We start from the raw sequence: 27,995 nt of genomic DNA, 5'->3' as shown, positions 1-27,995 counted from the left end.
TATGGTGCATTATGTACTGTGTTATCACTGTAAATGTGCATACAAATGAAGTACATACTGTAAATCATCACTGATTTCTTTAGTCAACAGTAAAAAAAGACATTTACATGAAAGTATGTTTAATAAAAGAATTACTTTGAGAAAACAATACCATCACAAGGTCAGTTAAGTAGCTGTTCTGGAGCTTTCAATCCTATCACATGATTTGATGATTTGATTCAGATTCAATGTTGATTATTGACCCTGAAACCAGATGCTGATGAAGACCATGTAATATGATCAAAAGCGCCAGTACTGCTGATGAATGGATTCTGTGGTGAGGTTGTTTTCCCAAAAGTCATCACGGTGCTCTGCGAGAAATGAAAACTTAATCCCGATACAATCCCGTAACAACCTGGCCAAATCCTTCTGCTGATGAAGATCGTGTGATATGATCGAAAGCTCCAGAATAGCTACTACGTGTTGACTTTGCGGTGAGACTGACTGCTTTTTTCAAGGTCAAGGATGAATTTTGAACCTCAGTAATGACTTTGTTCAACATTGGCATCTCATGATAATTCAATAAATTACAGATTTGGGGGGGGGGGGCCTCCTTAAAAGCCCATGAAAACTTAATTTCAATTTCAAAGGATTTCTTTATAATATGTAATACTCATGACTATATAACAAACAAAGGGGGAAATAACAGTTATTATTATTCAAGAGTTTAACACATAAAAAAAAAACTGATCTAATTTGATTTATCAGGACTGTGTGGGTGTGGCATGTTCAGATTTGATTGACAGTGGTGGCAACATAATGAAACAACAACAACCATTGATTCAAATGTTACAAATATTCTGATTGGTGCACAGAAATACATGACATCATCTCATCCCCAGTGAGTCCCACCCACTACAAACCAGTGGGAAAAATGACAAAAACATGAATATGAATGTGTAATAACCAAAACTGTTCTAACTTTGGCAGAAGATTTCGTGTCCCTGTAGGATCCCATCGGTCATACGTAGTAAAAAGCTGAGTTTAAGGCCCTTAAACACTTGAAATGTTACAAAAGTCTTTTGTGCCAATCAATGCCCAATGAGTTTTTAAAACTCACTTAGTTTATGTGAATCCAATCTGTATTATATTACTGCACTGTATCTCTGTTGTCAAGGTCTTAATGGTTTTAGGAGTCAAATATTGTTTGAATAAGCCTCGATTCAAATCAGGTAGAAAATATGACCCGAGGCCATAGTATTCTTAAACACTCACACCAAAGAAATCAATTATCTTCTGTGAATTCTTTGAATTGATTCTTTGAATATCTAGCAGCAGCTACTGTATTCTGCAATAAGCGTCTGAATACAGTCATTACCAAAGCAGACGTATAATATTAAACATATTACTCATCTCTTTCTCTTTCGCTTTTTAGTAGTAGCAATGGATACTGTCTCCAATCAGGCGTGACTGCACAATTTTGCCTGATAACAGCATGGGTAGGATGCAGCATGGATTCAGGTTCTTTGTGGACATAGCAGGGGATTGTAGGTAGCCCCTGAAGGAAGTTACGGCTTGACAAATATTTGAAGTGCAGCCCGACTCTGTTTACCTCAGCCAAAGCTTCAGGTTGAAGCTGCTACTATTGAATTATGCATCACAAAGGAGACGGAGCTGACAGTATCAGAGTCAGAGAAGTTGAAAACCATTTTACAGAGCTTCTGATATGAAAATGTGCACTTGTAGTTGTTATTTGCTTGATTTTACATTTCATTGAGCAATTGATTGTCAAGAAACCAGGGAGAAATCAATCAAATTGATTGAAGGGGACTAAAAGATGCCTGACCTAGATTTTCTTTCCTTCTTATTCTCATCAAAACATATTGGTTATTCTCTTTTAAAAAAAAAATCTGTCTATTTGATGCACTTTGTGTTCTAGAAAACAAGTCTAAACACAGAGTTAAACTCTGAAATGTTCGCATTTTCATAATAAGTATTTTGCATACAGTACATTTGTCATCTTTATCAAATCCACTTACATTAAAGTACAAATAACAACATCTACCACATTAGAAGAAATGTGAATATTCCAAAAGTAAGACTTGAGAAAAAAAGGCCAGCCAAGGGCTTAAGTGAAAGGACTGACACAGAGATGTGTTGGTTAACAGAGTGCAATCACAGCATAACCATTTTACAAAATGTTTTGTTAGGAGGGTCAATATCCTCGCTTGATTATTTACTATGGAAATATAATATTCAGTATCAGTGCATCTCTCAGGATAATTGGATTTGTACAGTGTGTTCATTTAACTAATGATGCCAGCTCTAATCAAAAGAAGGAGATTCAAAAAGGCATCTGCCTTCTCAATTAGCATGCAGCCATTGTAGAAGTCCATAATAAAGGAATTGGATCAGTCCAAGTCTTGGTAAAGTTGGAAACATTTCTCACAGCATTGTAAATATTTTATATGAAATTTTGTCTCGCCCAATGAGAAAACTGCGGTGCCTCAGGCATCTAGCTGGACTTCTACAATTCTACTACTCCGTCTGAGAACATTTGAAAAAATGGTTTAAATGAACCAAACCAAGCATCTCACCGAGCAGCATGACTCGTCAATAACCTGCCAAGGCATGGTCGACCCAAGAGGCCTACCCTGTAATGAGTTGTGTCCAGTGTTGCAGATCAGAGGCCAGCAGGAATAGTTCACGGGTCCACAGTTGGGATGGTGCTGACCTTGTTGTTCCTGCTGATTCTCCGCTCAGGCCGCGGCCTGGGCAGTTTGGTCTGGATCAGCTCCTCGGGTGTGTTACCCAGCGGAGGCAGCAGCCTCTTTTTGCTGTTCCTGGTCTCTGGTAACCACTGAGGTGGCAGCTCAAAGGGTCCAAAACCAAACTGTGTGGAGTCCTCAGCTTCAGTAGGTGTAGCTGGTGCCACCTGAGATGAAGAGGCATAAGCACATGTGTGGACCGGAGAGGCCCGGGTTGCTATGATTGAAGAAGGGCCGTCCTTGGTGATGATCAGCCCTCCCCCTGTCCCCTGCAGAAGGTCTTTTTTGGTGATCACTTCCCCTCTGAAGCTCCCAAGTCTTGAGCCACCCTTGTGGTCCTCTTTAGACCCAGCGCAGCCTCCTGATCCTTGAGAAGGGATCTCATTCTCTGCATTCTCTGCATCCTCTTCTTCCCCTTCTTCTTCAGAGGGCCTGAAGATCTGCTGCTGGCCAATGTTAAACATCTCCAGGAGCTGGCTCCCAGATCGACCGGCTGTCTCCAGTCCCACAGGCTCTCCGATCACACCCTCTGCTCCCAAAGAGGCCAGACCCCCGGTGCTGACCATGTTACGGCGGCTGTAACGTCTGTGAATCCTGGCCAGCAAGTCCACCCAGCTATGACGCGCTGAGCGGTTAACAGTCAGAAACAAGAGTGGGTTGGTGAGCAGGGACACCTTGGGTAGCCAGAGGGCTGTCAGATACAGCGAGATGGGTAGCTCTTTAGTGTCTGCCAAAACGGTGCGATAAACCACCAAGGCCCCATAGGGGGCGCTGCAGGCTGAGAAAGCCAGCACCACAGCCAGCAGAGTGGCGTGTAGCTCAGCTTCTCTCTGGGACACATACGGGATGGAGATACTGTTCTGGGGAGTCCGCAGCGCCGCAATTATCACCTTCTTCTTCTGGCTGGTACTGAGCGCTCTGCGGATCAGCAGCATGAAGAGGAAGACCAGAGCAAGCGGGAGGATCAACGTGCTGACGTTGTAGATCAACACGTACACCATGTGGCCCAGGGAGTGGGCGTGGTCATCGGAGCAGGACGACGTGACATACACATCCGTCACATTGGTCACAGCGAACACAGGAAGGCTCACCACCGTCGCATGGACCCAGATATAGATGACCAGATCTCGGGATCTTGTATCTGAGATCTTCCTCTCTAACGGGTACAGCACAGAGTAGTATCTAGACACAGAAACACAAATTATTTCAACAATTTGGGCCCTACCTTGCACCCGGCGCAGCGCAAAGCCTGACGCAAGTGACTTTGCTAGTTTAAGACAGACGCAGTTCTCAATTTCCCATCCAGCACCCGCGTCGTTTAAATAGCAAATGAACCTGCGCCCATCTGTGCGCCAGTGGACGTGCTGGTTTTACAGGGAGGTGTGTTTAGGTGCATTCTTGGTGTATATCTATCTTGAGGCAGCGAGAAGTGATCGCGCTATTGACCAACAAAAACCTGGTCTAAAATCAATAGCGCAGCATTTCATTGTTATTTTAACAGCACATTAGTAAAATGCGCCTAGGCTTATGCACATCGCGCACACTATGCTTGTTACACACACATGCACAGCAGCACACAAACATGCAAAAGATTACAAATAAAAATATTACGGGGCAAATCCGCCATCATAATAGCAATGCGCCAAGGTACAAACACGCCTGGCTTTTAAAGGGAATGGGAGTTGACACTCTGATTGGTTTATTGCATGTTACGCCCAAAACACACCTATGAATTAATGAAGACACTAAGTACAACGCTTTAGAACCATGCACCCGGACCCTTTTTTCTGCCGTCAAACTAGCAAAAGTGGATTTGGACACGCCCTAAACGCACCTGCGCCATGCACTTCACACCATGCACTTAGATCGTTAAAATAGGACCCAAAGACTTACATATGGGCCTTTTTCCGTGACATATATTTTCACATGTCATAGTAGAAAAAGCCCAAGTGTATAATAAAATTAATGATGGCTCAATTCCATTTAGCTGCTTCAATTTCAGAGTCCTTGTATTGTACATGCGGACTCACTGTTATGGCTTCCTGGGACACTTGAGTAGACCTGAGGCGCCATTTATGTAATTAGTAACACCTGCGCTTTTCTCTGTATGACGAGTCAAAATGTCTGCTGTTAAAAACACCTATTGTCTGACTAGAGAGTTGCCTGAATGCAGTCATGCTGACACAGCTCATCAGATGATTTACATGGAAAGAAAAGTGGAAATTAAAAGTGAATGCACCTAAATGCCCACATCCATAACAGAAGCTGAAATATCCTGCTCTGAAAACACATGTCCACTATTTTTAGTGGGTGTGCAGTTTATCATGTAAAAGTTAAGTAAAACTGAAACTATGACCCTCTCACCGCAGTAGAGCTTCAAGTGGTTATGCTGAAAAGAGAGTAGAAATATAAAATTCGTGCACCTATTACATAAGCGGAAATACTGACAAAAAGGAAAAAGGCGCAGTTGTTTTTTTAGTCTAATCTGTAGACACCAAATTGCTGCAGGATAAATTGCTAAAATTGATATATTTTTTTCTATAAAGAGTGAACATTTTTAATAAATGCTTCTGCAAAATACTTTAAACAGGAAACTCTAGGGGGGAAATGAACAAATATGAGTTGGGAAAACAAAAATTAGAGGCATTTTTATTGAAAAGTAGCTCATTTATTTGCTAATAATAACATAATTTATCAATCCAAAAAAACAAAGGTATCTTTAAGAATATTGTCTTTGTTGACAGAATTGCACTTCTGAAATAATACTATAACTCGAAAAATGTGTGCAACATAAGATCCTGTAAGCTGGTTATAAAATAGAGGCAAAAGTGTGCATATTTAACATCATTTTATTGGAATGGGATGAAAGGATGTTCTGTCTGTGGTGTAATTACCTTATGCAGAAGTTGAAATCATACGAGTGTGTTTAATGCACACCCACAGACACATAACTAGATCTCCTCATATCCGCCTTACAGATAATAGGATATAGATTGTCTCTCATCCTGTTGTTGTCCCTTAATAATAGGCAAAACAAATTGTGTGAAGGACTTGCTTATTTGTCTCTTCATCATTGCATGCTAGTGTATGAGTGTGTGTGTACAGAAGCCATTAACTGCTGCAGTCTCAGCCCGACTATATACACATCCTCGATTGCCCTCCTTGAGAATAAATAATTCATCGGTTTGATAGCATTCTGACTGTATTAGTTGCTATGGAGGCAAAATGAGCTCCGTAGCAGTGAAACCAAGGCTGAGGCGAGGCTGCAACAATACATGATCTGACTGCAATCGCCATAAAAAAAATAAATGAAAAACTTATAAAGTCCTGCATGGTTTTTAAATTATGGAGAATGAGGCATTCAATAGTGTAGTAGCCTGTATATATACTGCAGTCATCCAATATTAATGTTTTGCACGTACGTTTGTACATAATACATAATACAAGTCTCATACAGTTTGAGGAAACTACAGGATTTAAATAAATGGTGGTGTTATGAATTAAATATCTAGAATGAGGGGGCTTCTGTGCTTTCAACTTGCAAACAGCAGGGATATAATTTATGGTAACATTATTTATTTTTTCAGGCAAACGGATAGCGCTAAGTTTGTGTAGTCTGTCTGGGTTAGAGGTATCACTGCTGCCAGAGCTGACATATCTGTTAAAGAATGATAAAGTATTTTATTTATTATTATTTTATTACTTAAGTAAGTTTATTTCTAACTACTGAAAATGAAAATGCCCTACGTTTATATATATTGTGCTATATAAATATATTATTTAACCTCCTCTGTCAGTACCGACTGCTCCACAAAAGAGATTTGGTTTGCTGACAGTTATGAGACAGGAGTCGATGGTGTGGACGTATTGTCCCATTACAGACTCAATTAGCTTGATAAGGGACAGTTAGCAAGCTTGGACAGCTTTTCTTCCCCTTATATAAGTCTTTAATGAAAAATAGGCCAAAGCTACGACAGCATATTGTGACTGACTAGTGCTAGCACATTTCCAGCTAGCTAGTGTGTTAGCGGTTAGCATGGAGCTACAGTAGTCAGCCAGCTAGCCAAATGTCTTTGTATGTGGTAGTCAGAATCACATAGGAAGTAGTCTCACATTGCCAGACCTCCACAGCCCTGGAGTATGGTCTGGCTGCACAAGTTAACTTAACATTCTGGTATAGGGTGAAAAACACTATGGGTTATATGGCTGGGCGATATGGAGAAAATCAAATATCACGATATTTTTGACCAAATACCTCAATATCGATACCGCAACAATAGTGTAGTCTTGACTATTTGTGCTTTCACAAAATATTTACACAATGAGATTTTTGATAAATAATCATCAGTAATGTGGATATAATGACTAAGTGGGTAAAGGCAAATAATAGAACAGTTACAACAGTCTGGTAAGTTCAGAAAATGACATAACTTTACTGTAATGCAGCCTTTAAAACAAGGAAAAGACAACACTTATGCCATATTCCGATATTACGATATCCAAAATCAAAGATGATATCTAGTCTCATATCACGATATCGATATAATATCGATATATTGCCCAGCTCTAATGGGTATTACGTTAAACCAATCACAATTGTCTTGGGCGGTGCGGTGCCAAGCCCCAGATGCAGCGATGGTGCCCTTGCAAAAATAGATAGCGGAAGGGGAGGAGAAAGCCTGACATCCGGCGCAAGAGATGCTGCTCATGGCTTTATACCTGCATTGTACATCCAGTAAGCCAATCTACATAAGTTACTTTCATAGATTTCACATAGCCTATTGTGTTTTTTTAAGACAGATTAGTTTTTTGATGACAGATTTTAGGCAAGAAACAAATAAATTAAATTAGGTTTAAGTAGCCTATCAGATAACTGGCAAGGTAGAAAAGGCTTTACATGTTTAGAGAATTTTCTATGGAGATAAAACAATAACAGAACATTTAAAGCTGCTGTAGGTAGGATTGTGAAGATCCAGGATTTAGCCAAAGAATTTGAATATCGACAACTTCTCAGTCCCTCCCCCCATTTCTGCTAAAGCCCAAACGGTCTCCTAAGCCCCTCCCCCCACGAGCAGTGATTGACACCCAGTTAGACACCCCCCCGGCCCTGATTGGTGAATCTGAACAGGGAGCGGTGGATTTTTGAAAATCGCACTACAGCCTGTAGGTGGTGGCAGAGGAGCCAGATTTTTTTTTTTTATTACCTGCTTCATGTAGTTCTACTGGAACATAGGGTCAGATTCAGCAAATATGACAGAAACTTAGTTTTATAAGTCTTACCTACTGCACCTTTAATTGAACATAACTAAAAATTTGTGGGACGTTTTAAATAAAAGAGTCTTTTTATCTAAACATACAGCTCTGGTAGTGGGGGCAATAGAAGTAGCAACACTGCCAGTAGAATTACTAATTCAATTATTGCTAGTGATACTAAAATACTATTTTAGAAAGGTTTAATTTGACTAAGAAAGCCATAAAAAAGTTTAGCTTCCATATCAGAAGGGCATGATCAGCATTAGTGTAAGACCATACTGTATGTGGGCAGCAGCTGCCATCTCAGGCTGCTTTTGGCGGCAGCTTTTAGCGCTGCAGGGAGGACTGGGACACGGCTGCTCAGCGTGGTGTACACATGCTCCATCGACCACCGCCCCCAACCCGTCTCGTCCACGCCACAGGGTGTAGATGGAGACTGAAAAAGACTTTCTCTCCTACAACAAACCAATCTTCCAGAGTTGCTCCAATTGTGCAATGTGGATGTTTGTACTTCCACGTCAGGAAGAGAATAGCTCCAACTGACTCAGCCAAGCACCGTATTGATAAACTGATCAGAGAATTGATCTGAACCATCCACTTCACTCAAACGTGAGTAGGAGGTACCCTGCAGGTACTGTGGCTGCAGAGCGGAAGTGAGCAAAAAATAAAAAAAATAAAAAAAAACATTACTCTCGTCCTACTCAGGGACAGATTGCTCTTTTTACTTGTGTTGTAAGATGTTTAATTTCAAATGTTAGCTACAATGATCTATGACTGTATTATCTCTGTCTACTTAAATTATGTGTATAAATTAGTAAGTATTTTATGTTTTCTGAACTGACCTGTCGAGTGCGATGGCACTGAAACTGAGCACAGTGACCGAGCAGAAGAGCTTGTGGAGGAACTTGATGGCCTTGCAGAGCAGCAGAGTGTGAAGCCACCAGCAGCAGCGAGGGCTGGCTCCAAGCGCCATGTCGAAAGGAACGCACACCAGGCCGGCGCAGATACCCGAGCATGCCAGGTTCTTGATGAATCGGTTGGTCGCAGACTTGAAGACATTCGTGCAGCAGGTGCACCACAACACAGTGGCATTTCCTGTGGGGAGGAGGGAAGCAGAGACTTAGAATAACATCCAAAACACTTTGACTCTGACTTCCTTTTTTAGAAAACTGTCATTTGTTGCATCTTTGCATTTGTCTAGCTCAGTTTGTTTTTTACTTAGTCACATGCCTTTTAACAAGCCACATAAACTCAAAAGTATCCTTTTCATTGGACAGTTTTAGTAACCTGGCAGGATGGCACGTAACCCAAGAGATTTTCTTGGCAGAGCAGTTCAGACTGCGGTTTGTCCCCTCCAAGATGCAAAGACTTGATGGCACAGAGGTCTTTCAGCTATCTCTTCATGGAAAAGCCTTCCAATCTGCTTCACCAAATCCCATCTATCTATCTCTCTATCTATCTACATTCATATGTTTTAAAAATACCAATAAGGATTATTATGTCTTAAATTGTGGTTTTGTGAAGACTGATTTGTAACAACAAGAACAATTGTAAGAAATATTTGATTTTGTGCTGAATTTTTGCACACAAGTAATCAACATAATTGTTATCTTAACTACATGTACACTAATGCAGACAGAAAGGTAAGAGCTCTTTGCAGGGTGAAGAGATTATCTGAACCTAAACCGAGTGAGACAGCACACGGTCAGGTTCAAGCGAGGAAAGTGGCATTTCTGTTAAGATCCCTACATAATTTGGAGTGATGAGAGAGTAATGATTGTTAATTAGGTTTAAAAAGGTGAACTTTATACTCCCTGCGAAGCACTGACGGATGTCAGGTCACACAGGGCTGCGTGTGATATGAGCCTTTCCAAATGTAATTAGACCCACAGTGTTAGCTGTGCTCTGATTGTCAGAGACAGAGCAAGATGTTCTCTGGTGAGGAAAACTGCCATTTCTTCCTCAGGTTATTCGTTTCTGATGTCTGTAAATGTTCAGGACACAGTCAGAAAAAAGCTCTCACCATCAATTGCAAGAAAAAGGTCAGGTTATAACAGCTTACAAAGATACAAATAAAAAGCTATGAAGGCAAGGTTAGATATAAAAATCAATTATGGTGGAGTAGGCTGTGGAAATTTGGCCTGAGAGGTTTTAGATGGAGCTGGAAGAAGCTGTTGTTAGGAGAACACGGTGTGCTTTACTGCTAGTTTCTAACTGGGCAGGATTTCAGAGCAGCACACAGGAGTAGTATTTCAGGGAAACCCTAATGTAGCTGTAATTAATGCTCAGCCTCTGCATTCTTTGAAGCTGACTCACAAGGGATAATAAAATTAGCACAAATACTCATTGTTTAAAATGCATCATTACATAAAAGAGGATGTTTACAGCAAACGTATATTGCAAATTGATATTTTACAAAACAACTCATATTGTCAACACTGTTTGCCAATCCCCTTTCAAAACAGGTACAAATGATTATGTTACAAAGACCGGTCATGGTTAAAAGAAAACAATGTTGACTGTTGATAGGAAACATGATGTAAACAGCGGCATTCTGTGTCAAACTTGTTTTGCATCCACTCTGTGGTCTCACGGTGAACTTTTTGGCTGTACTTAAAACAATTTCCCACTTAAACGAGGACTAAAGAGGGAGCGTGCTCATATTTTTTAAAATACTAATTAACAAGTAATTTCCTTATATCCTATTTAAGCATTAAGGTGTACATTATGCCACTTAAGTCTAGACAAACTACATAAATAAGGATTTAAGATTTTTGAGAATATCTATAAAAAAAAAAAATTATTTGTATAGCAGTTTTTAAACCAAGGGTTACAAAGTGCATCACCACATAACTGTAACTCATAAAGTATGTCCTTGTAAGTGCCGTCAGGTAGACAACATTGGGACCTCTACTCTTTTATAATCAGAGCTTGCATTGTCTGTAAAATCACGTTGTCCTTTTGTGCCTGAAATACTCGCGTGGCACTTGTGGAACACCTTGGCAACCATACTCACAGCAGCCAATGGGGAGAAAAAGCACACACTAAAAATTATTGTTTGTTCCACTTAACAAAGAGCTGTCCAACTACACATGAAAAACTCAAAATACTTAAAAAAAGGATTTGTTTGTCTACTTTATACACGGTCTACTTTACACACATGAACGTAGGTTGTGTCATCTCTGGATTGGTGTTAATAAACTGCTGTTATCAGTGAAGCTACTAATCCAGGTGTCTAAACATAGCAGCATTAGCTGATCAAATTCAAAGTGTGAAACATCACTAACACACTTAACACCTTCTTAGTTGCATCCCTGTGGTGTGATAATTACTTTAGTTTCAATGAGTGACTTATTTAAACATTGTAACCAACAGAGGAAATAGAAATCCCGATCCACATACTGTAATTTCTTACAGACGTGATTAATTAATAATCACTATTATTACTATTCAGTAATATTATATCACATTGTGGCACATTAATCAGATTTACAGTCAAACTTCTGTGCTTTATTGGGGGGAAAAGGATAACTGTCTGCTAATTGCTAAAAATGAATTGTGGGAAATACACCTGTTTTGCATGTTTATTTCTAAGAGTTAGATAAAAAGATCACTATGACTCTAATGTCTGTGCCTTAAAGTGGTTACACACCAACCAGACGTCCGACCATTGGCAGACAAGCCAGTGGAAATGATCAGTCGCGTCCCCGAGGTCCAAAAAACTGCCTCGGGACACACTGAGGCGACACCGGCATGAGAAACGTAATACGTCTTCATAGCAGCAGGCGGCACTACTCTGTATTGTTGCCCAAGAAATGACAACCGGCAGCTGATTGGACGAACGCGTCACATGGGTTTGTTTTCTCCGGAAATTCAAAGCCAGACTGTCATGGCGGCCGTTCACAATACGATCTCATGTTGTACTAAAATAGTTCACTGAAACGTGTTTCTGAAAACATTTTAAGCGAGAAATAGGCCATGCAGTTGCTGAATCTGTCTTCATTTCAGCTCAACAAAGGTCAATTTAAAAGATTTTCATCAGATTTTGAGAGACTGTAGTCACCTCATTCCGCTCGCCATTTCTGGGTGAGTCCCGACTGCCCTGCCGCCGACCGAACATGTCAGGTCGGCCAAAATGAACACCGACAGACCCCCAGATGGACGACGGCACGGGACACACCGAACAGACTCGAGTCACTGACCTCGCCAGACTGTCCAACGGCCGATAATCGGCCCCGTGTGTCCCGGGCTTTAGGTACAGAGGAAACAGTTAGCCTAGCTTAGCATAAAGACTGGAGGCCAGCGTAAACGGCTAGCCTGGCTCTCTCCAAAGTTCAATGGAAAGTGAATTAGTCCAAAGTTAATCCATTAATTTTAGGGGTGCCAGTATTTGTAATTTTAAACTTTGAAGAGCATTAACTTAGTCGTTTCCTCCTGCCTCCAGTCATCATGCTATGCTAAGCTAAGCGAATCACCTGCTTGCTCCTTACCATGTTTTGTAACTGTTTTGTTTTGTAATTATTCAGATTACGCAGTTTGCAACAAGTTCTCATACCTGAACAACAAAATAGTTTGTTTGTCAGTGAACTGCAACACAACCCATATGAGCATTAATGTGTTGAAGATGAAATGACTGTTTATTAGGGTTGCCACCTTTCATGTAGAAAAATAAAGGACGCCAAAGATATTTCTCTTTGGCGTCAACAACGTTGATTTCTTACGGGCTTGTGGCTTCCACAGGAACGGGACGCACTATTTTATTTTGAAAAACGTATTTTAAGGGACAGGTGGCAACCCTACTGTTTATACAAAATAAACACACTTTAAACATTACTCATCTGTCATTGGGGTTCGTCTCCAAAGATACAAAATATGTATGCAAGTTATTATATAGGCTGAACTTAGGGGAAATATACCGCATGTCAAGTCGCTGTCTCTGATATTCTCAGACAGTCTAGAACAAGATCAATTTAAATAAATTTACTTGAGGGGAATGATGAGGAAAACTTATAATAATAATAATAATAATAATAATAATAATAATAATAATAATAATAATGTGTTATTAACGCCAACAAAAGGTGCCTATACTAACAACACTGCCATGCATGAGGTCACATTAGCTTTTCACCTCTACACCTCTCTGTGTGTCACGGGCAAGGAAAGTATAAAAATATTTAAATTTAAAAATTGTATTACCTGTAACTTATTTTTTTTATTCCTGTGCATCATGTATCAACCATGTACGAAACATGAACTGATTTTGTGTGCATGTATCATACATTACTTGCAAGAAAACTGCATTTTTTAGTCCCTCATACAGATTTCTTTTTGGAGATGGAAAGAAATGAAATCCCCCCCACATCAGGACAAAAAAGTGCCTACATGATGGAACTGACATATTGTGTGCATCCCTGATGATAAGTGCGGTCTGATGATGTATCCTGGCTTTTATCATAGTATAAAAACCTGTTTGATAGCGCAAAAAGTGGCTGGAGAGTCGAGAACACGCATTTTTGAAAATCTAAACCTCAAAAACACCCCTCTGGAATAGCATCAGTTTTATTATTCATTGTTTTACTCTCTGACTTATTTATGTAATCATAGTCAGGCCGAGAGTTGAAATTGCTGATGAAATTGCTTTGATTTTTCTTTCATTTTCTTTTTGCTGTATATGTGGAATTAAACGACTCTCCAGTTAGCCTTACAATGTGTGTTTGAATGGTGATGGTTCCTAAAATAGATTTAGGTATTTAATTTTTGTTTTCCATAATCAATGGTCACACATGGTGTCATTGGAAATGTCAAGCCCACCTTTTCCAGTTTACTCTCTTGAGACAATTATTTCACAAGTAAAGGTCAACAACTATTATTATAATTTTCATTTTTATATTTGACATATATTTGTAGACCTTTGTCTGTATTGCTGTGCGCTTTAGTGTCTTTCTTGATTCTACCACTGGGGGCACCAAAGTCAGACATTTTTAAATTTTACACAAAGTGGCTTTAAAATTTGCTACAAAACAACGTCACTCTTGAATCAAGGGTCATGCCTGGGTTTATTACATGCTTTATTTACATCCCATTTTACTTGTTCTCTGGTGGTGCGTTCAAGTACTGTGGGAATCTCTGCTTTTAAGACAGCTGGCTCTTTGGACTTTTTTAACCTATTGTACATTATAGGTTCATATAAATGAGGTTGTTTGCAAAGTAAAATCGATGTATTGTATGTTTTCCAAGCCATATACACCACATACAGAGGAAAAATAAGCATTTTGAGCTATGCTGCAAAAAGGCAACTTTGTGCAGCCATTCATGTCATGCTCTCCTGACCCTGCCACAATGCACTGCAAAACAGGGGGTTGTACTGATTCAGAGCAATAGTCATTTGGTGGCTTTGGAGTTAGTTTCACTATCTATGCAGCCTATCATTGAGGCCATACTCATAATTTGTGACAAATACCACATTAATATGCTGCGTTCATTTTAGGCAGTAGGAATATGTTTTTTGGCTGCCAATAAGATGGAGGGGATGTCAAACTGTGTGAGACTGATGAGCTTGTGCGGTCCATCAATTCACACGGCTCCTTCCTCACTTCCATCTTCATCAGCAGCCTGTGATTCTACTGGCACAAGCAGAAATATTTGTCACAGAGTCGGTACAGATTCATCTTGTAAGAGGCTCAAAATGTGTATGGTAAGTTATTGCTACTAATATTTGCATTTCATGGTGAAATAGGTAGCTAACACCTGTCAAGTTTACCATTCTAGCCCCTAGTGGCCTTGACCAACTGCCATGCTTTGCTTGTTTGCAAGCCATGATGTCTCTCTCTTTCGCATGGGCGGGCCAAATTCTCTGGGCGGGCAAAGCAGAGAAAGGGGAGGTAACCTTGCTCCTTATGACCTCATAAGGAGAAGATTCCAGATCGGCCCATCTGAGCTTTCATTTTCTCAAAGGCAGAGCAGGATACCCAGGGCTCGGTTTACACCTATCACCATTTCTAGCCACTGGGGGACAATAGGCAGGCTGGGGCACTCATATTAATGTTAAAAAAAAAACTCATAAAGTGAAATTTTGATGCCATGGGACCTTTAAGTCTTAAGTAAATGTTTGCTTCTTGTATGTTTCAATTTACATACTGTAATAATGTAATGCTTAACATCCAATATTCAAGTTAGCAGCAAAGTAACATGTAAAACAGACACGTCAGACAACACCATTCATAGTACTGAATAGCATTCACCAGTCATATAGTATTGTACTCCACAGTGCATCCTTATGCATAGCTATAAGAACAAGGCTGCTGACAGGATTTTTTTTTTTTTCTCAAATTACCAAAGAAGTAATGTGTGTCTTGACTTCCCTTTAATTTCAAAACAACAAAAGGTAGTGGAGTTCATTATAATAAAAATGTGGAGGATGTGCACAGTGAGTGTGACCAGATACAGCCTGAACCATGTAAGCACTGTCAAAGGAAGTTACCACCTGTCGAGGGAAAAGTCAGGTGAAAATGAGCATGAGATCATGAACATTTGGACCTGTCAGGAGTATAGAGATTGGGCATGTTGGCTAAAAACTATGGGTAGAATAGGACATAGCCTTCTTGCAGTATGCACCGACCAATGGTTTGAATGGGAAAAGCCAGCAAATTTGATGGAAAAATACAGACTGCTTTTTTGTTTTTATAATTTTATTTTTTAAATTGGTTGCTTCTCCATGTTTTTGGTCATGTTATGTAGTCATTTATGTACGCTTTGTGTTTAATATGTAAAACCTACATGCATTAGGCAATTAAGAAGAAAAAGATGACTGAATGAATAGCCTAGAATCCAATTCTAGCTTTATTATGACAGTGACCATCTTTTCACATTTACAGAATACTGCTGCTTCGATCATATTATATTATAAGTCTTCTAGGCATTGATGATTGGTCTACTTTTTTGGAAGACGTTCTTGTTGTTGCAACTTTCCTCATTTATTTTATTTTTCTTGCATAAAGGGTGTTCCCATAAGGTTCCCTTGACCCAGATTTAGGAGTCAAACTGTTGAGGCTCATAGAAAACAAATGAAGCCATTGAATGCTTTAATTAGTAATTATATATCTATATCTATGTCTGCAGGAATCTTAAGTGATTTGGTGGCCTTTCTGTCAAGTATGGACAATATGTAGCCTATATTTGTATGGGGCGACTTACCGAGTAGCGAACCTATGAGGATGAAAACCTGGATGGTGGTGGTGAAGTCCCGGTAGGCTTGCTCTCGGATGAGGCGCTGCTGCTGGTCCAGCCCGGTCCCCTCGGCAGGTGGGCTGCTGTCCCACCGCGTCGCCGAAGCATTAAGAAGATCCAGCCAGAGGTGGGCTGCTGTGAAATTGGCTGCACCGTCCCCGACCGTCGCAGCCCGGCTCCCACTATCCATGTCGGTTCACCCGGCGATCCTGACGGGTTTTAAGACGGCTGGCGGGATGTCAGCAGCCAGCATTGGAGAGGCATTTCCGTGGGGATGACGGTGATGCCTTGCAAAAAGGAAGAAAAAAAAAAAACTACAAAAACACAGCTTGCATGCATGCAGAGATGTCAGAGAAGATGGGAGACGGACACAGGTAATGCGTGCAGCTGCCAGGAGTAAGATGGTTTTTATATGTCTGATGACTCAGAAAAAAAAACGTGGTGCAATGATCATACATCAAAGCACAAGGAAATAACAAGCCAATAGGCTGTATGACCCATAATCCACCAATGCGGATGCATGGCAGAAATCAGTCAATGAAATCCGTGCGCAGTGAGGTTGGTTGGATGCTATACTCTCTCTGACACCCTGTGCACCTAAAACCACACCGGGTTGCGAAGTGTCCGTTCCGGTAAAAAGAAGCTTGCAGCAACGAAAACACAATATAATCACCTCTCACCGTACAATAAAAAAAAAAATAGTGTGGCAGTCAGGCTCATACTCCGGCTGCCGCTGGCAATCGCACTGTCAGAGGCTGTTAATTAGTAGACCGACTGGTATAGGGAGCCTTTCAACTGAAGAGACTGGAGAGAAAGAGCCCCTCCTCTTCTTATAGCATCAAGAAACTCCACTGGATCGTATGAATGGCAAGCGAAGGAGAGTGTGGCCGAATTACACACTGATCAGTAATTCTGTTGGTATCTGAAGATGGGTAAACTTCCATTCATCAAAACAGACAAACTTCAGGTAAACTTTAAGTAAATATCATTTCTCCAGAGACCCAGTTTAACAGTGCACGCAGGTTTACATTTCATAATAATGAGGCACACTATCAATCTGTTTGTCAACCCCAAAAGGTAACCAGACATTACGTTGGGTTTAACCTCAACAACTGTGCAGTTGTCTCGCTCAGACTGTTCTTTCACAGGCGCTTGTTACATTCCTCTTTGGTTTGCTGAATACCAACATTTGTGAGGACATACCTCCGTAAAACAAAACAGTATTTCATGATTTATTTTGTTTTAATTAATAACAGTAAATCAATTTGTAGTCTCCTTCATAAGGCAAGGCACTGGACCCGCAAGGAGATGCTCATATGGACCCATTGTGGAGAAACGGCTAAAGATCAATGCATGAAAATGACTATTCATACATTCCAGTAGAAAATAAACCTCTCTTGAGCAGGACTAGAATTAGTAAATTCCATCTTTGAAAATATTAAGCAGAGGTTTAAAACTCTTAACTCATTTTTTTGTTAATACTTATTGTAGCGCTAAATACATTCCCTTTATTCCAATTCCTTCATATTTGTGGAATCAGCACAGCACACGTCTGACATTACTTCAACAAATGAAGTATTTTCCTCCATCGTGTGTTAGAGAGATTCATGCATGTCCATACCAGCTTCTGTAAAGACTGTGTTCATAAAAGTGGATGTACTGAGACAGCGGTCCGTGTCTTTGTCTCCAACTTCAGAATCACTATTCTTTGATGCAGGCTACATCGTTAATAAAATCCCAAAGAGAAAAACGTACTTCATCAAAGTAAATCCACTTCCCTTTGAAACAGACAACAGCCCTTCATATAAAATAAGGGTTTGAACTTTAACATTAGAATAAAACCGCAACAGTGGAATTAGTGTTCATTTCTAATATATGCTTTTGTTTCACAATGTTTCATCATGATGTGTTCCACATTATATTGTATGTGACAAAACATAACTCACATTATGTGTAACATACATCAAAACGTAATGTAGGAAGGCTGAGCTGCCACTGGATGCCAACATTTTCACAAATGATAATTCACATTACTTGAGTTTATTCTAGGAAACTAATGAACATCACTGCTAAGTGTATAATAATGATAGGAGAGGAGGCATTATTACAGATCGAAACAACAAGATGATGCAAGTGCTGATTGGCTTAGTGGAAGACTTTAATTCATATAGAACATGTTTACTTATTGCTTACAATCATCGAAATTGTTTATTTTATGTTAAGGTTTCTAAACCTCCAACAGCAGTGATATCACAGTATTATTAAATTTACGAAAAAGCTTCAACATAACACTCATATCATTTAATACCGCTTTGAAAATTTCATTCATTAGAATCTTAAGGCACGTTTAAGCATTCCTAATGACGGCCATTCTGGGACGCTTGATTCACTTGATGCAGCACTGCTTACTAGTTGTCCAAGTAGCTCTTGAAGAACTCCTGGACTTTTTCCCACAGGTCCAGCTGAGCCTCAGAATGGGCTTTTGGCTCCCCACCAAACACCACATCACTCCCTACTGCTCCATGAAACCCAGACGAACAATAAGGCATGTGAGGGACTTCCAAAAAGTGCCCAGCTTTAGGGTATGTTACAACCTTAAAAGACTCTTTGCCATGATTTCTTAGCGTTGCAGCAGCCTGCTTGGCAAAAAAAACACTGTTCCAGTTGTGGTCATCTTCAGAAACAGCAAACAGGAACTGGCAGCTGGCACGTTCAATCGGAATCAATGACGCCCTGTTCTTTTCCAAGGAGGGGTCAGGTAAGGCATCTCGTATATCTGCAAGCCCGGACTCTGTGATTTTAATATTCTTCATGATAGGGGGGAGTGGAGGTATAACAATGTCTTTGTAGTGTAAAGGAATCACAGTATTTGCATTGCAGCCATTAATACAGACGGTCGCTGAGATCCCAGAGAGGAAAGAGGACATCGACAAAGCCAAACCGCCACTGTGAGAGATTGCTATGATGCCAATCCCTGGACCTTTAACCTGTACAGAGAGGTATTGTGTTAATAATCATGTTTAGAATATTGTACCCCTGCTAAAATGCCCGATTTTATAAGATCAATAAATAACAACCATGCCTCAAATCTATCCAAAACCAGAGCTTAAACAAACAAGAGTTGCAACTGCCTTGTTTCATCAAAAAAAAAAAAAAAAAGGCTAAAAACACTTAAAAATTTCAAAAATCCCTAAAGCCAGAGATAATATTGTCAAATTTCTTGCTTTGCCTAACAAACAGAACAAAACCTAAAGATATTCAGTTTATTATTACATTAGATGAACACATTATGGGAAGCTGGGACTCAAGAATCAGTTATAAAAATAATTCAGATCAGTTTCCTAGAATTATCTTATCTTATCTTAATTGTGCATTATTTGCAAAGGATCTTGAAAAAGTCCGTCACAGCCATAGATTTGTGCCATCAGAAGCCAGTAGAGGGCAACATTGACACAGTAAATATTGGCCTATACAGCTAATGCATTCTCACTGTGTGTAATTATATATATTATATATTCCCAATAAGAACAAAAATTAAACATCACACAGGAAGATAAAATGGAGATTATTATACATGTGATTATCTATACTGTTTTGATCTTTAATACTAACCTCTGGCTGTCTCCTTAGATAAGATACAGCCTCTTCGAAGTACTCCAAATCCAACTTTTTAGGGTTTTTTGGTAAATCCTGGTAGTCTGTATAGGCCAGTGCCAGAACAACAAAACCTTTATTTGCCAAGAGGCTGGCTCTGGGCTCAGTAAGACGTCCACCGAATGTGTACAAATCCACAACTCCTGGGAATGGTCCCTTTCCTGAAGGGAACAAGAAAACAAAAAGGGAGGGAAAGTCAAGTAGAACACTGACATCTCTCCGATGTCTCAGGTATCAAGAGAACACAACTAACCTGGTGGTACGAAGAGGACTCCTCGTATTCTTCCCTCTTGCACAGGTATCCTCTTCATCCCCTCCGTCATGTAATGTCTCTCGTTGGTTTCAGAGGCCAACACCTCACCAGTCTCTCCACTCAGTGCTTCTAGCTCCACCAGCGTTGGGCTGAGCACATTCTTCTTTAGGAGTTTACTGTGTGGAGTCTCCGGTGCCAGGGCCCAAAACAACCCCATGGGCTCCACTCCGGTGTAACTTCCTCCCAGAGAGGGTGCACGGTAGACATCCACCTGGCCGGTTTCATCTGCTTTGTACAGAGCAGAAGCCTTGAAAATCACCCCTCTGTCATCAACTAGTTTGGACCTCAGTTGAACTTGTTTGTGAGGAGCGAGTCCCTCTACTTTTACCTGCACCATTTTATCGAAGAGACACCGAACACTGGGGAGAATTTTCAGGCGGATCTGTGAGTAAGACATTTCAGCTCTTCAAGATGGGAGAGAAACAGTGGTTTAAATGTCCTTCCGCTTTACTTTGTTTGTAGGGACAGCTATGTTGTCACTGCATCTGTTAAGGCAATCAAGAATTAAATTAATGTCTTGCACACAAAAAAAAAAATCACCTCTGTGTGAGCTCTATCAAATGTCATAATATTCATTAAAGAGCCCCTATTATACTCCTTTTCAGCATCATATTAATGGCAGAAAATTGAGTTTTCGTGACATACAACAGTGTAAAATTAAACACCAAGATGTCATTAGACCACAGGACCAAAATAACTAATGAAGAAAAGAGAAATATTTTCACCAAGAAACTTTATTTATATCAAAATGTAAAAAAAGAAGTACAGAGAACTTTCTAAATGATACATGGAAATCTAATCTATATACACAGCAGGTAGATTGTATCTTCAACACCAATAGTGTCCAATCCTCTACTATCTATCATGGATTACCGTCATCTCGCCTATCGCAGTTTTGTTAGCTGGTGCTGGGGCTATTTAGGACCAAGTCAGGATTGTGATCCAGTCCTGTGTTGTACTCCGGAGTTTCCTGATCCGGCTGGTCAATACGCCGGCATCCGCCTGCCACTTGACTGAATAGGGAGACATGTTGGGCAGCCACTTCCTCCTTTGAGGGTCTCTCATATTGGAATACCAGGTCCTTGGGGATGGAGATTTTATGCATCTCTTCAGCAAATGGCACTGGGTCCTCAAACACCTCCTCGAAGACGAGCCTCATCAGGTCATCCACGTAATCTGAAAAATATTGTATTCAAAATAACATTCTGTAGTTCTTTTATGAATCCACCTCCCTTGTACATCTCTCAAGTATGACCATAAGTATTCCATTGCGATTTTCTGTAGTGTTTGTTGTAAAAATAAAGTATTTTACTAACTATATGTGGGGACCATTTTCACAGGCCTTTCTGAGCATTCACCCTTTTCTGATTTGGGGAATACGTCCTTGTCGACAGCTTGCCCTAGAGATGTTGTTGCTTGGCTGTAGTCTGCATTTTCGTTGTAATGCATGGCTGCTAGGTACAGCCTACAATCACACAAATTGATAAATGTAATGACCTATTGGAGTTCAATTTTTCTTTACATTTAATATTAGCCAAAACTCAGTTACTTTTTTTATAAAGCTGTTACGGTGTCATTGTAAAATGTTTTACCTACACAACCTTCCCAGGAAAGGGAAGACCACATTCTTGGGTGTAAAGCGCAGGATCAAGCGGTGGAATGCCTCCAGCGATGAGGTTTGGAAGTGGGGACTCAGCTTCTCCACATCTTTGAGAACTCTCTTATTGCAAAGTATTTTTTCCACTTTGTGGAGTGCCATTGACCCTTGATTAATATTACAAAAACAATTAAGAAAATTATTAAAACAGGCAATACACTAATGCATTTACATTACAACAGAAATTTGAAGTGATATTAGGTTTTATATGTCTGTTGATATTATGAAAAGAATTTTCTGTAGCTTTTTAAAAATATATTTTGAAGGCCCATTTAGGGTTCATACCTGGTTGGAACCACTTTGCTGGATCCCTTGACACTCGGTCCAGATGTTCACATTTGCGAAAGATGGGGTTTTCATGTTTGTGAACATTTTGGATGTGGTTGACCAAGGACGTCCACTTGGCCACCTTTTCAGGCCCTGTTTTTGACGAGTTGGCACTCCAGTAAAGATGATTTTTTATGCTGCGCAGCCACTTTCTCAGCACCACACACTCCTTGTTTTGTGCCACTTTGTCCAGTTTCTTGGACAAACCTGATAAAAGTAGATATGCAATAAAGGTATAATCGAGAGATAGTTTGATGACGACTTGTTACAGGGGGGGGTGGTGATGGCGCAGTGGATATGACACATGCCTTTGGTGTGGGAGCCCCGGGTTCGATTCCCACTGCGATACATCAACCAATGTGTCCCTGAGCAAGACGCTTAACCCCTAGTTCCCCAGAGGCGTGCAACCTCTGACATATAGCAATTGTAAGTCGCTTTGGATAAAAGCGTCAGCTAAATGCCATGCTATGTAATGTAATACAGAGATACAGCCACAAAGTATGTTGTGAAAAATACAGGGATGAAAATGTACCTTTTACAAAGTGCCACACGTCATAGAACTGTGCAATGTTCCTTTCCCTAAGAAACTTCTGAATTTGTGGATGGCGGTCGGTAACGATGTAGTCCACTTCCAAACCATTTGATTCAAGAAGATCTAGGCATCTTTTCAATCCCTCCTTCTCCATGCGGTAACTACCACGTACTTCATTGCTCTGGTGATGGGTGGACAAAATTGCAAAACTGTGAGACATAAACCCACTGAAGCATGTTTGTCATGTTTTGCAAGCCTAAAAAAACAAATAATTTAACTCACCTGAACAAGCTGAAGGTCTAAAATAGTGTTACTCTCCAGGTGCATCACGGTGTAACTGCCATAATTAGCTGAATGGCCTAAAGAAAACATGACAGAGAAGGGGACAAGGGTTTAACACAAATTAAATGCACAAGTTTAATGACAAATATCAGACTCACCAGGTAGAGTTTTAGCCTACCTGGTGAGTCTGCTCGCATGTCTCCACAAAGTCTGAGCATTCCCTTCTGCTTTAGCTGCTGCAAAAGAATCTGCTGGTCCGTTGTCCATTTGTGAATAATAGCTGGCTCCAAGAAATTCCTAGCATGCATCCTGAAGGTGTCGGACGGAAAAATCTGGAGCTGCATGGCCTTAAATATCTAAGAATAGATTAAAAAGAAATGTCAGGATAGAAAAGGTCCATTGTTTGCAATTTTCATATGCTGAAAAAAATAAATAACATTACCTTTTCCAGTTGTATGAAGGATGCACCGGTGAAATATGTGGCTGCTGACAACAGAAGGTTGCCAACAGGAGTACTTCGAACCATCGGCTGGCTCTGCCACTGCCTCGAGTAGTTGCATTTTGGGCAAAACTGGTTGAATGCCACATAAGTACCAATTCGCAGCCGCCGGACATCACACCTAGTATTGCACACTGGACAGTTGTCAAACAGCTCTCTGAGGCAGCTTTCAAAGACGACATATTTATCATCAGCATATGCGGTCCTTGGCACAAACCTAAAAACCACATACTTGCTTTAGTTTTCAGAAATGTTTTACTTTGCTTTCAACTCATTCTAAAATACAGCTAAAATATGAAACTTACGACATGTCAGATTCCTCCGTAAGAACAAAGTCGCCCGGGTTATATGTCGAGTCTAGCAGCTCCGCAGGCTCCGCTGATGTGTCTGCTTCCTCTTCCTCATCCATCTCAAGACGAGGTCTCTTCCTTGGTCTGACTAACTGGCCTTTAATTGATGTAGATGACAGTGGGAAGTCACAACGGGATGTGGTTTTAGTCCCAACACTGACACAAGACACCGTTGCCTGGGTGCCTATAAATATAAGAAAAGATTTAAACATATTTTACTGCTATAATAATTATAGTATATATATATATATATATATATATAAAAACTAATAATTTGAGGGTTAAATATATATGCTAGTTTTTATTAAAGTGCATTTTAATTCCTATAGTCCACATAACTCAATAATGTATCTCAAATGCAAAAACACATTTGATGCCTCCGTTTTATATACCTTTGCTTCTCATGTGATGCTCCCTCAGTGTGCCCCTGGATAACTGTGTGCCGACAGAAAACATCTTTTTAGAAGCCACGGACTGTGTGCCCACTGAGATGGTTTGTCGATGGTCAGTCTGGCATCCTACTTCCTGAAATCTAGTTTGTGTAGTACCAGTGTCCTGCTGTGATGTAGACAGAGTCAAATTAAGTAATTGAAACATTTGCAATAGAGGAGCCAGTTCTAGAAAGCTGAACAGTATCGAAAAAAAACAGCAGAACACATATGTTACGCATGTAAACATGTGTACAGGATCAACACAATATCCTTGTATTATACTAACGTGAATCACAAAACCACATCCAAAAGATCTAGAGATCATAAGACAAACTGCATATGCCGCTACTATTTTCAGTATAAGTAACCCCCCCCCCACCTGGGTGATCCAGGGTGATCAGCAGGCCCAAACGGTTTCTAGCGGTGATCCAGAATGAAAATCTGAGGAATTTAGCAGACTCTTTTTCTGCTTGTTGTTGAGATGTTTTCATTCTGAGTGTTATTTTTATTTATTTTTTAAATCTGCAGAAAATTCTGCGCAATTATGCAGCCACATTGGAAAGTTATCCAATCGATAAAGTTACAGCGTATTACTCGCAGCGACGTTATATCAAAACAGAGTTTGCAGGCTAGCATGCTAGCACATAACATCATAGCTTGTAATGTTAATTATAAATCCACCTATCCATTTCACCCTTAATCTTGTGAGCAAAAACAATCCCCATTACTTACGTTGTAGAATGTTAGATAAAACTGGTCCAACAAATGATAAGCAACCCCATTTGAACGCAAAAGCACAAGCTAACGTTAGCAACTTAGCCGAGGACTACAGCTGAGTGAGCACTGTGTAACCAGCTTAGTCACAACCATCAACACTTACACAGTACAGTAGCTACGTTCTTTGTTTTTTAAACAAAACAAATCCACAAATAAAGCATACTTACAAGTTGTGATACGGAAGCTCCAGGTTGGTCAAACAAAGTGGGAACTGACCCGTCTTTCAGTAACAAACGCTTGGAAAACCCGGAGTTGAACTGTGCCCAGTTCACAAAGCTATCCTTGGTAAAATGCCGAAAACACAAAAAAATGTTGAGGTTGTATTGATCAGGACGCGTTCCATAAATAAATTTAAGCCACTGATTCTTCTTTTCTTCTTCTTTTGGAAGTCCAAACAATTGCGTTACGCTTGCGCAGCCAAGCACACAACGCCTCCACTGGGACATGATAAATGTAATCCAAACAAATTGTTCAATGCCGACCTGCCTGCCTCCTGGTTCTCTTCCTTAGAGCGAGGGCGTGCGGCAGGACGGGCTTTCTTAATTGTCTACGTCACTGATTGGGGAATTTGCAGACCAGGCGTTTCAGGAAGTTGAAGAGAAGTGCTTTTTCTGTGGGAGAAAAAGCTCCATTTGGAGTGAAAACTTTTTTTTTTGTACTTTATACATATTACATACACAACAAAACTATATAACACACTTAATGACGGAAAACCCCAAAAAAGCATAATAGGGGCTCTTTAAAAATATTCACCGAGCAGTACCACATTGCGTTACTGAGAAAGAAGAGCTGTGTGGCACTTTTGGCATTTTTTAAGTATTAATAAACACTGATACAACTGTTTGGTGTAGCGACTGTACTTCTCTATAAATTAGTTTTCTATATTGTGTTTACAGTGCCATCTCTAAACTTAACCTGATACATAATAACATAATATATTCTGCATAGAATAGAAGAAGGCACTGACTCTCTGTAGACATTTTGGAGCAGGTAAAAATACTCCTTTATTTACACGGCCAAACGTAAGCTGCATGAAGACACATTTCACCTTTCACCAACATATAAACACATGAAAGTGTCACATGACAGCACCTGGGTGTTCTATTTGTTAAGTATTTAAAAAAGACTAGCTAACGTTAGGCCTAGCCTCTGTAGCTAACTAACTAACGTCAACTGAGAAATGCTTGGAGTGTCTTTAGTTGATAGAGAAGAGTGCATTCGCACGCTGCTGGGTAATGTCCTTACTGGGTGAAAGATCAAAATAACACAGCTCGCTATTCTGCAATAATAACTAGCGACGAGTAGTTATCAACCAAAACATGAAAGCTAACTTTATATTATTACTCTTCATCATAGTATATAAAATACGATATAAATCTATGATTATTAAGTTAGCTAGCTTAACCTAACGTTAACAAAGTTAGCTAACGTTAGTTAGCAGGAAAGTAACTTTGCAGGTTTGAGCTTGATAATGTTTTTTGTTTTAGTTTAGCGCCTTTGTTTCTAACAAACTGGCTATACGTAGGCAAATTTGGGCCATACTGTAAATACCATAGACAGTATATATAAGGTAAATACCTATCCAAATATTATCTCCCACCAGCCAGTAAATGCCTGAAAATCATACCTTCACAACTACGAAGCATTGATGTATAAAGAGGAAACAACCATAGGCAACTGGGCGCAACCACTTTTCCAAAGAAGGGGGAGGGTGGATTTGGGATCAACTGCCTCTGAAGTGTCTTTGTTTAGTGATGAGAACTGCTTTCTGTACTCGGCGAATGTCGAAATATCCATTTAAAATATATGTATTTAAAATAAAATATAAGGAGAAACAATACGAAAAGGACAGCAGGGGTCCCCCCCTATGGAATTAGTAGAATGACACCAGCGAGAGATTTAAAGTTAGCTTATTTCAAACATGAGACGATTTCATTTGAATAAATAATAATAAAGATCCTCAGTTAATAATTATTTGCCAAAAAATATGATCGACCTCAGGAACATATACATGTATGTAGAAAGGTGAAGCAGCCACTAGATGTCAGCATTGGCACAGAGCTTTATATGTGCATATCTTATCCTACTTGAACGATTGAAGACGCCTTTTCTGTACAAGGGTAACAATTATTTGGGATCTCCTAACACTGTATGGTTTTTAGAGCATTGGCGATTTTAGATCCTTTTTATCCTTTTTTACATTTAACCTCAGCCCCCCTAAAAGATATAATAATTAAAAAAAAAGTTGGTTAGTGCTTCAAGTTAGAGTTTGCGAACTTGTCTGTTAGTGACAGAGGACAAACAATTACAGGTTCCAAGGGCTTAACACAGGTTTAATATCCTGTGTGGCTGTCGCCAATGCACCTGTAACCCACTCAAGGAAAGGGTCTCTCTTGGAGGTGGAGTCTCTATCTAATCTGTCAGAGGGAAAGCAGGAGTGTGGTTGTGAATTTTAACGTTAGTAGTCCCCAGAGAAGAAATTGGTAATTGCATGGCACAGATTAGAACCCAAATTGAATTGGTCATTATTACTGTGACTTATGAAGTGTCAGGTATAGTTCCATCATAGTGTCAAAAAACGTTAGCTGATGTTGTTGTTCCGTAGCTAGCTCAGAGATTATCGGCTAATGAAATCACTGATTTAGCAGGGGGGGTTAACACTTTTGCAAAGCACTATATCCGTGTCACATTCTCATAGTGGCTGAGCCCCCCTAAAGGTCTCATCCTAAAATCGCCCCTGTTTTAGAGTATGTATGCCCTAGTTTTATCGACATGAACACAGTAACACAAGAACAGTATACATGATAGGAAACTAATTTCCACCACATGTGCCTCCTATGGAATATATTATCTGATTAGTAGTTGGACCACCTTGCTGCATATATTTTCATATTAATGAGCAAAATGGCAGGACACTGGGCTCATCTGCCTCATGTTTACAGTA

General features: G+C 40.1%; 2 protein-coding genes across 10 annotated transcripts; both read right to left on the bottom strand.

Moving 5' to 3' along the window:
* Positions 1-60: 60 nt before the first annotated feature.
* gpr176 (G protein-coupled receptor 176) lies at positions 61-17,169 on the bottom strand. Its single transcript, XM_039782698.1, has 3 exons — positions 16,197-17,169; positions 8,843-9,095; positions 61-3,929 (listed from the first exon to the last, which is right to left on the bottom strand). Exons 1-3 carry the CDS (start codon positions 16,417-16,419, stop codon positions 2,684-2,686), a joined length of 1,722 nt encoding a protein of 573 aa, XP_039638632.1. The 5' UTR covers positions 16,420-17,169; the 3' UTR covers positions 61-2,683.
* A 1,084-nt stretch (positions 17,170-18,253) lies between these two features.
* On the bottom strand, positions 18,254-26,805 carry LOC120547103 (acyl-coenzyme A thioesterase 1-like). 9 transcript variants are annotated; one of them, XM_039782514.1, is made up of 12 exons: positions 25,219-26,621; positions 24,236-24,401; positions 23,799-24,027; positions 23,437-23,710; positions 23,173-23,350; positions 22,995-23,071; positions 22,713-22,893; positions 22,139-22,387; positions 21,789-21,960; positions 21,513-21,661; positions 21,070-21,372; positions 20,584-20,681 (listed from the first exon to the last, which is right to left on the bottom strand). In XM_039782514.1, the coding sequence occupies exons 1-11, from the start codon at positions 25,495-25,497 to the stop codon at positions 21,095-21,097; spliced, it is 2,232 nt and encodes a 743-aa protein (XP_039638448.1). In that variant the 5' UTR covers positions 25,498-26,621; the 3' UTR covers positions 20,584-20,681; positions 21,070-21,094. The 9 variants fall into 9 exon arrangements, with proteins under 9 accessions (XP_039638454.1, XP_039638453.1, XP_039638448.1 ...); XM_039782512.1 differs by lacking the exon at positions 20,584-20,681 and adding an exon at positions 26,679-26,759 and having other exon boundaries at positions 20,913-21,372; positions 25,219-25,662; XM_039782513.1 differs by lacking the exon at positions 20,584-20,681 and adding an exon at positions 26,630-26,682 and having other exon boundaries at positions 20,913-21,372; positions 25,219-25,662.
* Positions 26,806-27,995: the final 1,190 nt, after the last annotated feature.

The sequence above is a fragment of the Perca fluviatilis genome, chromosome 18 (genome assembly GCF_010015445.1).
Source record: "Perca fluviatilis chromosome 18, GENO_Pfluv_1.0, whole genome shotgun sequence".
Taxonomy (NCBI): Eukaryota; Metazoa; Chordata; class Actinopteri; order Perciformes; family Percidae; genus Perca; species Perca fluviatilis.
Note: the sequence above shows the minus strand (reverse complement) of the source record. Positions and strands in the feature narration are given on the sequence as shown.

Excerpts from the sequence above, each read along its gene's own strand:
- gpr176 (XM_039782698.1), bottom strand. The coding sequence starts at position 16,419 with ATGGATAGTGGGAGCCGGGCTGCGACGGTCGGGGACGGTGCAGCCAAT. Across the intron at positions 9,096-16,196 it reads CCTCATAGGTTCGCTACTCG|GAAATGCCACTGTGTTGTGG; the intron begins GTAAGTCGCCCC and ends TCCTCCCCACAG. Across the intron at positions 3,930-8,842 it reads AGTGCCATCGCACTCGACAG|ATACTACTCTGTGCTGTACC; the intron begins GTCAGTTCAGAA and ends TTCTGTGTCTAG.
- LOC120547103 (XM_039782512.1), bottom strand. The coding sequence starts at position 25,497 with ATGTCCCAGTGGAGGCGTTGTGTGCTTGGCTGCGCAAGCGTAACGCAA. Across the intron at positions 24,028-24,235 it reads GCATCACATGAGAAGCAAAG|GCACCCAGGCAACGGTGTCT; the intron begins GTATATAAAACG and ends TTATATTTATAG. Across the intron at positions 22,894-22,994 it reads TAGACCTTCAGCTTGTTCAG|AGCAATGAAGTACGTGGTAG; the intron begins GTGAGTTAAATT and ends ACCCATCACCAG.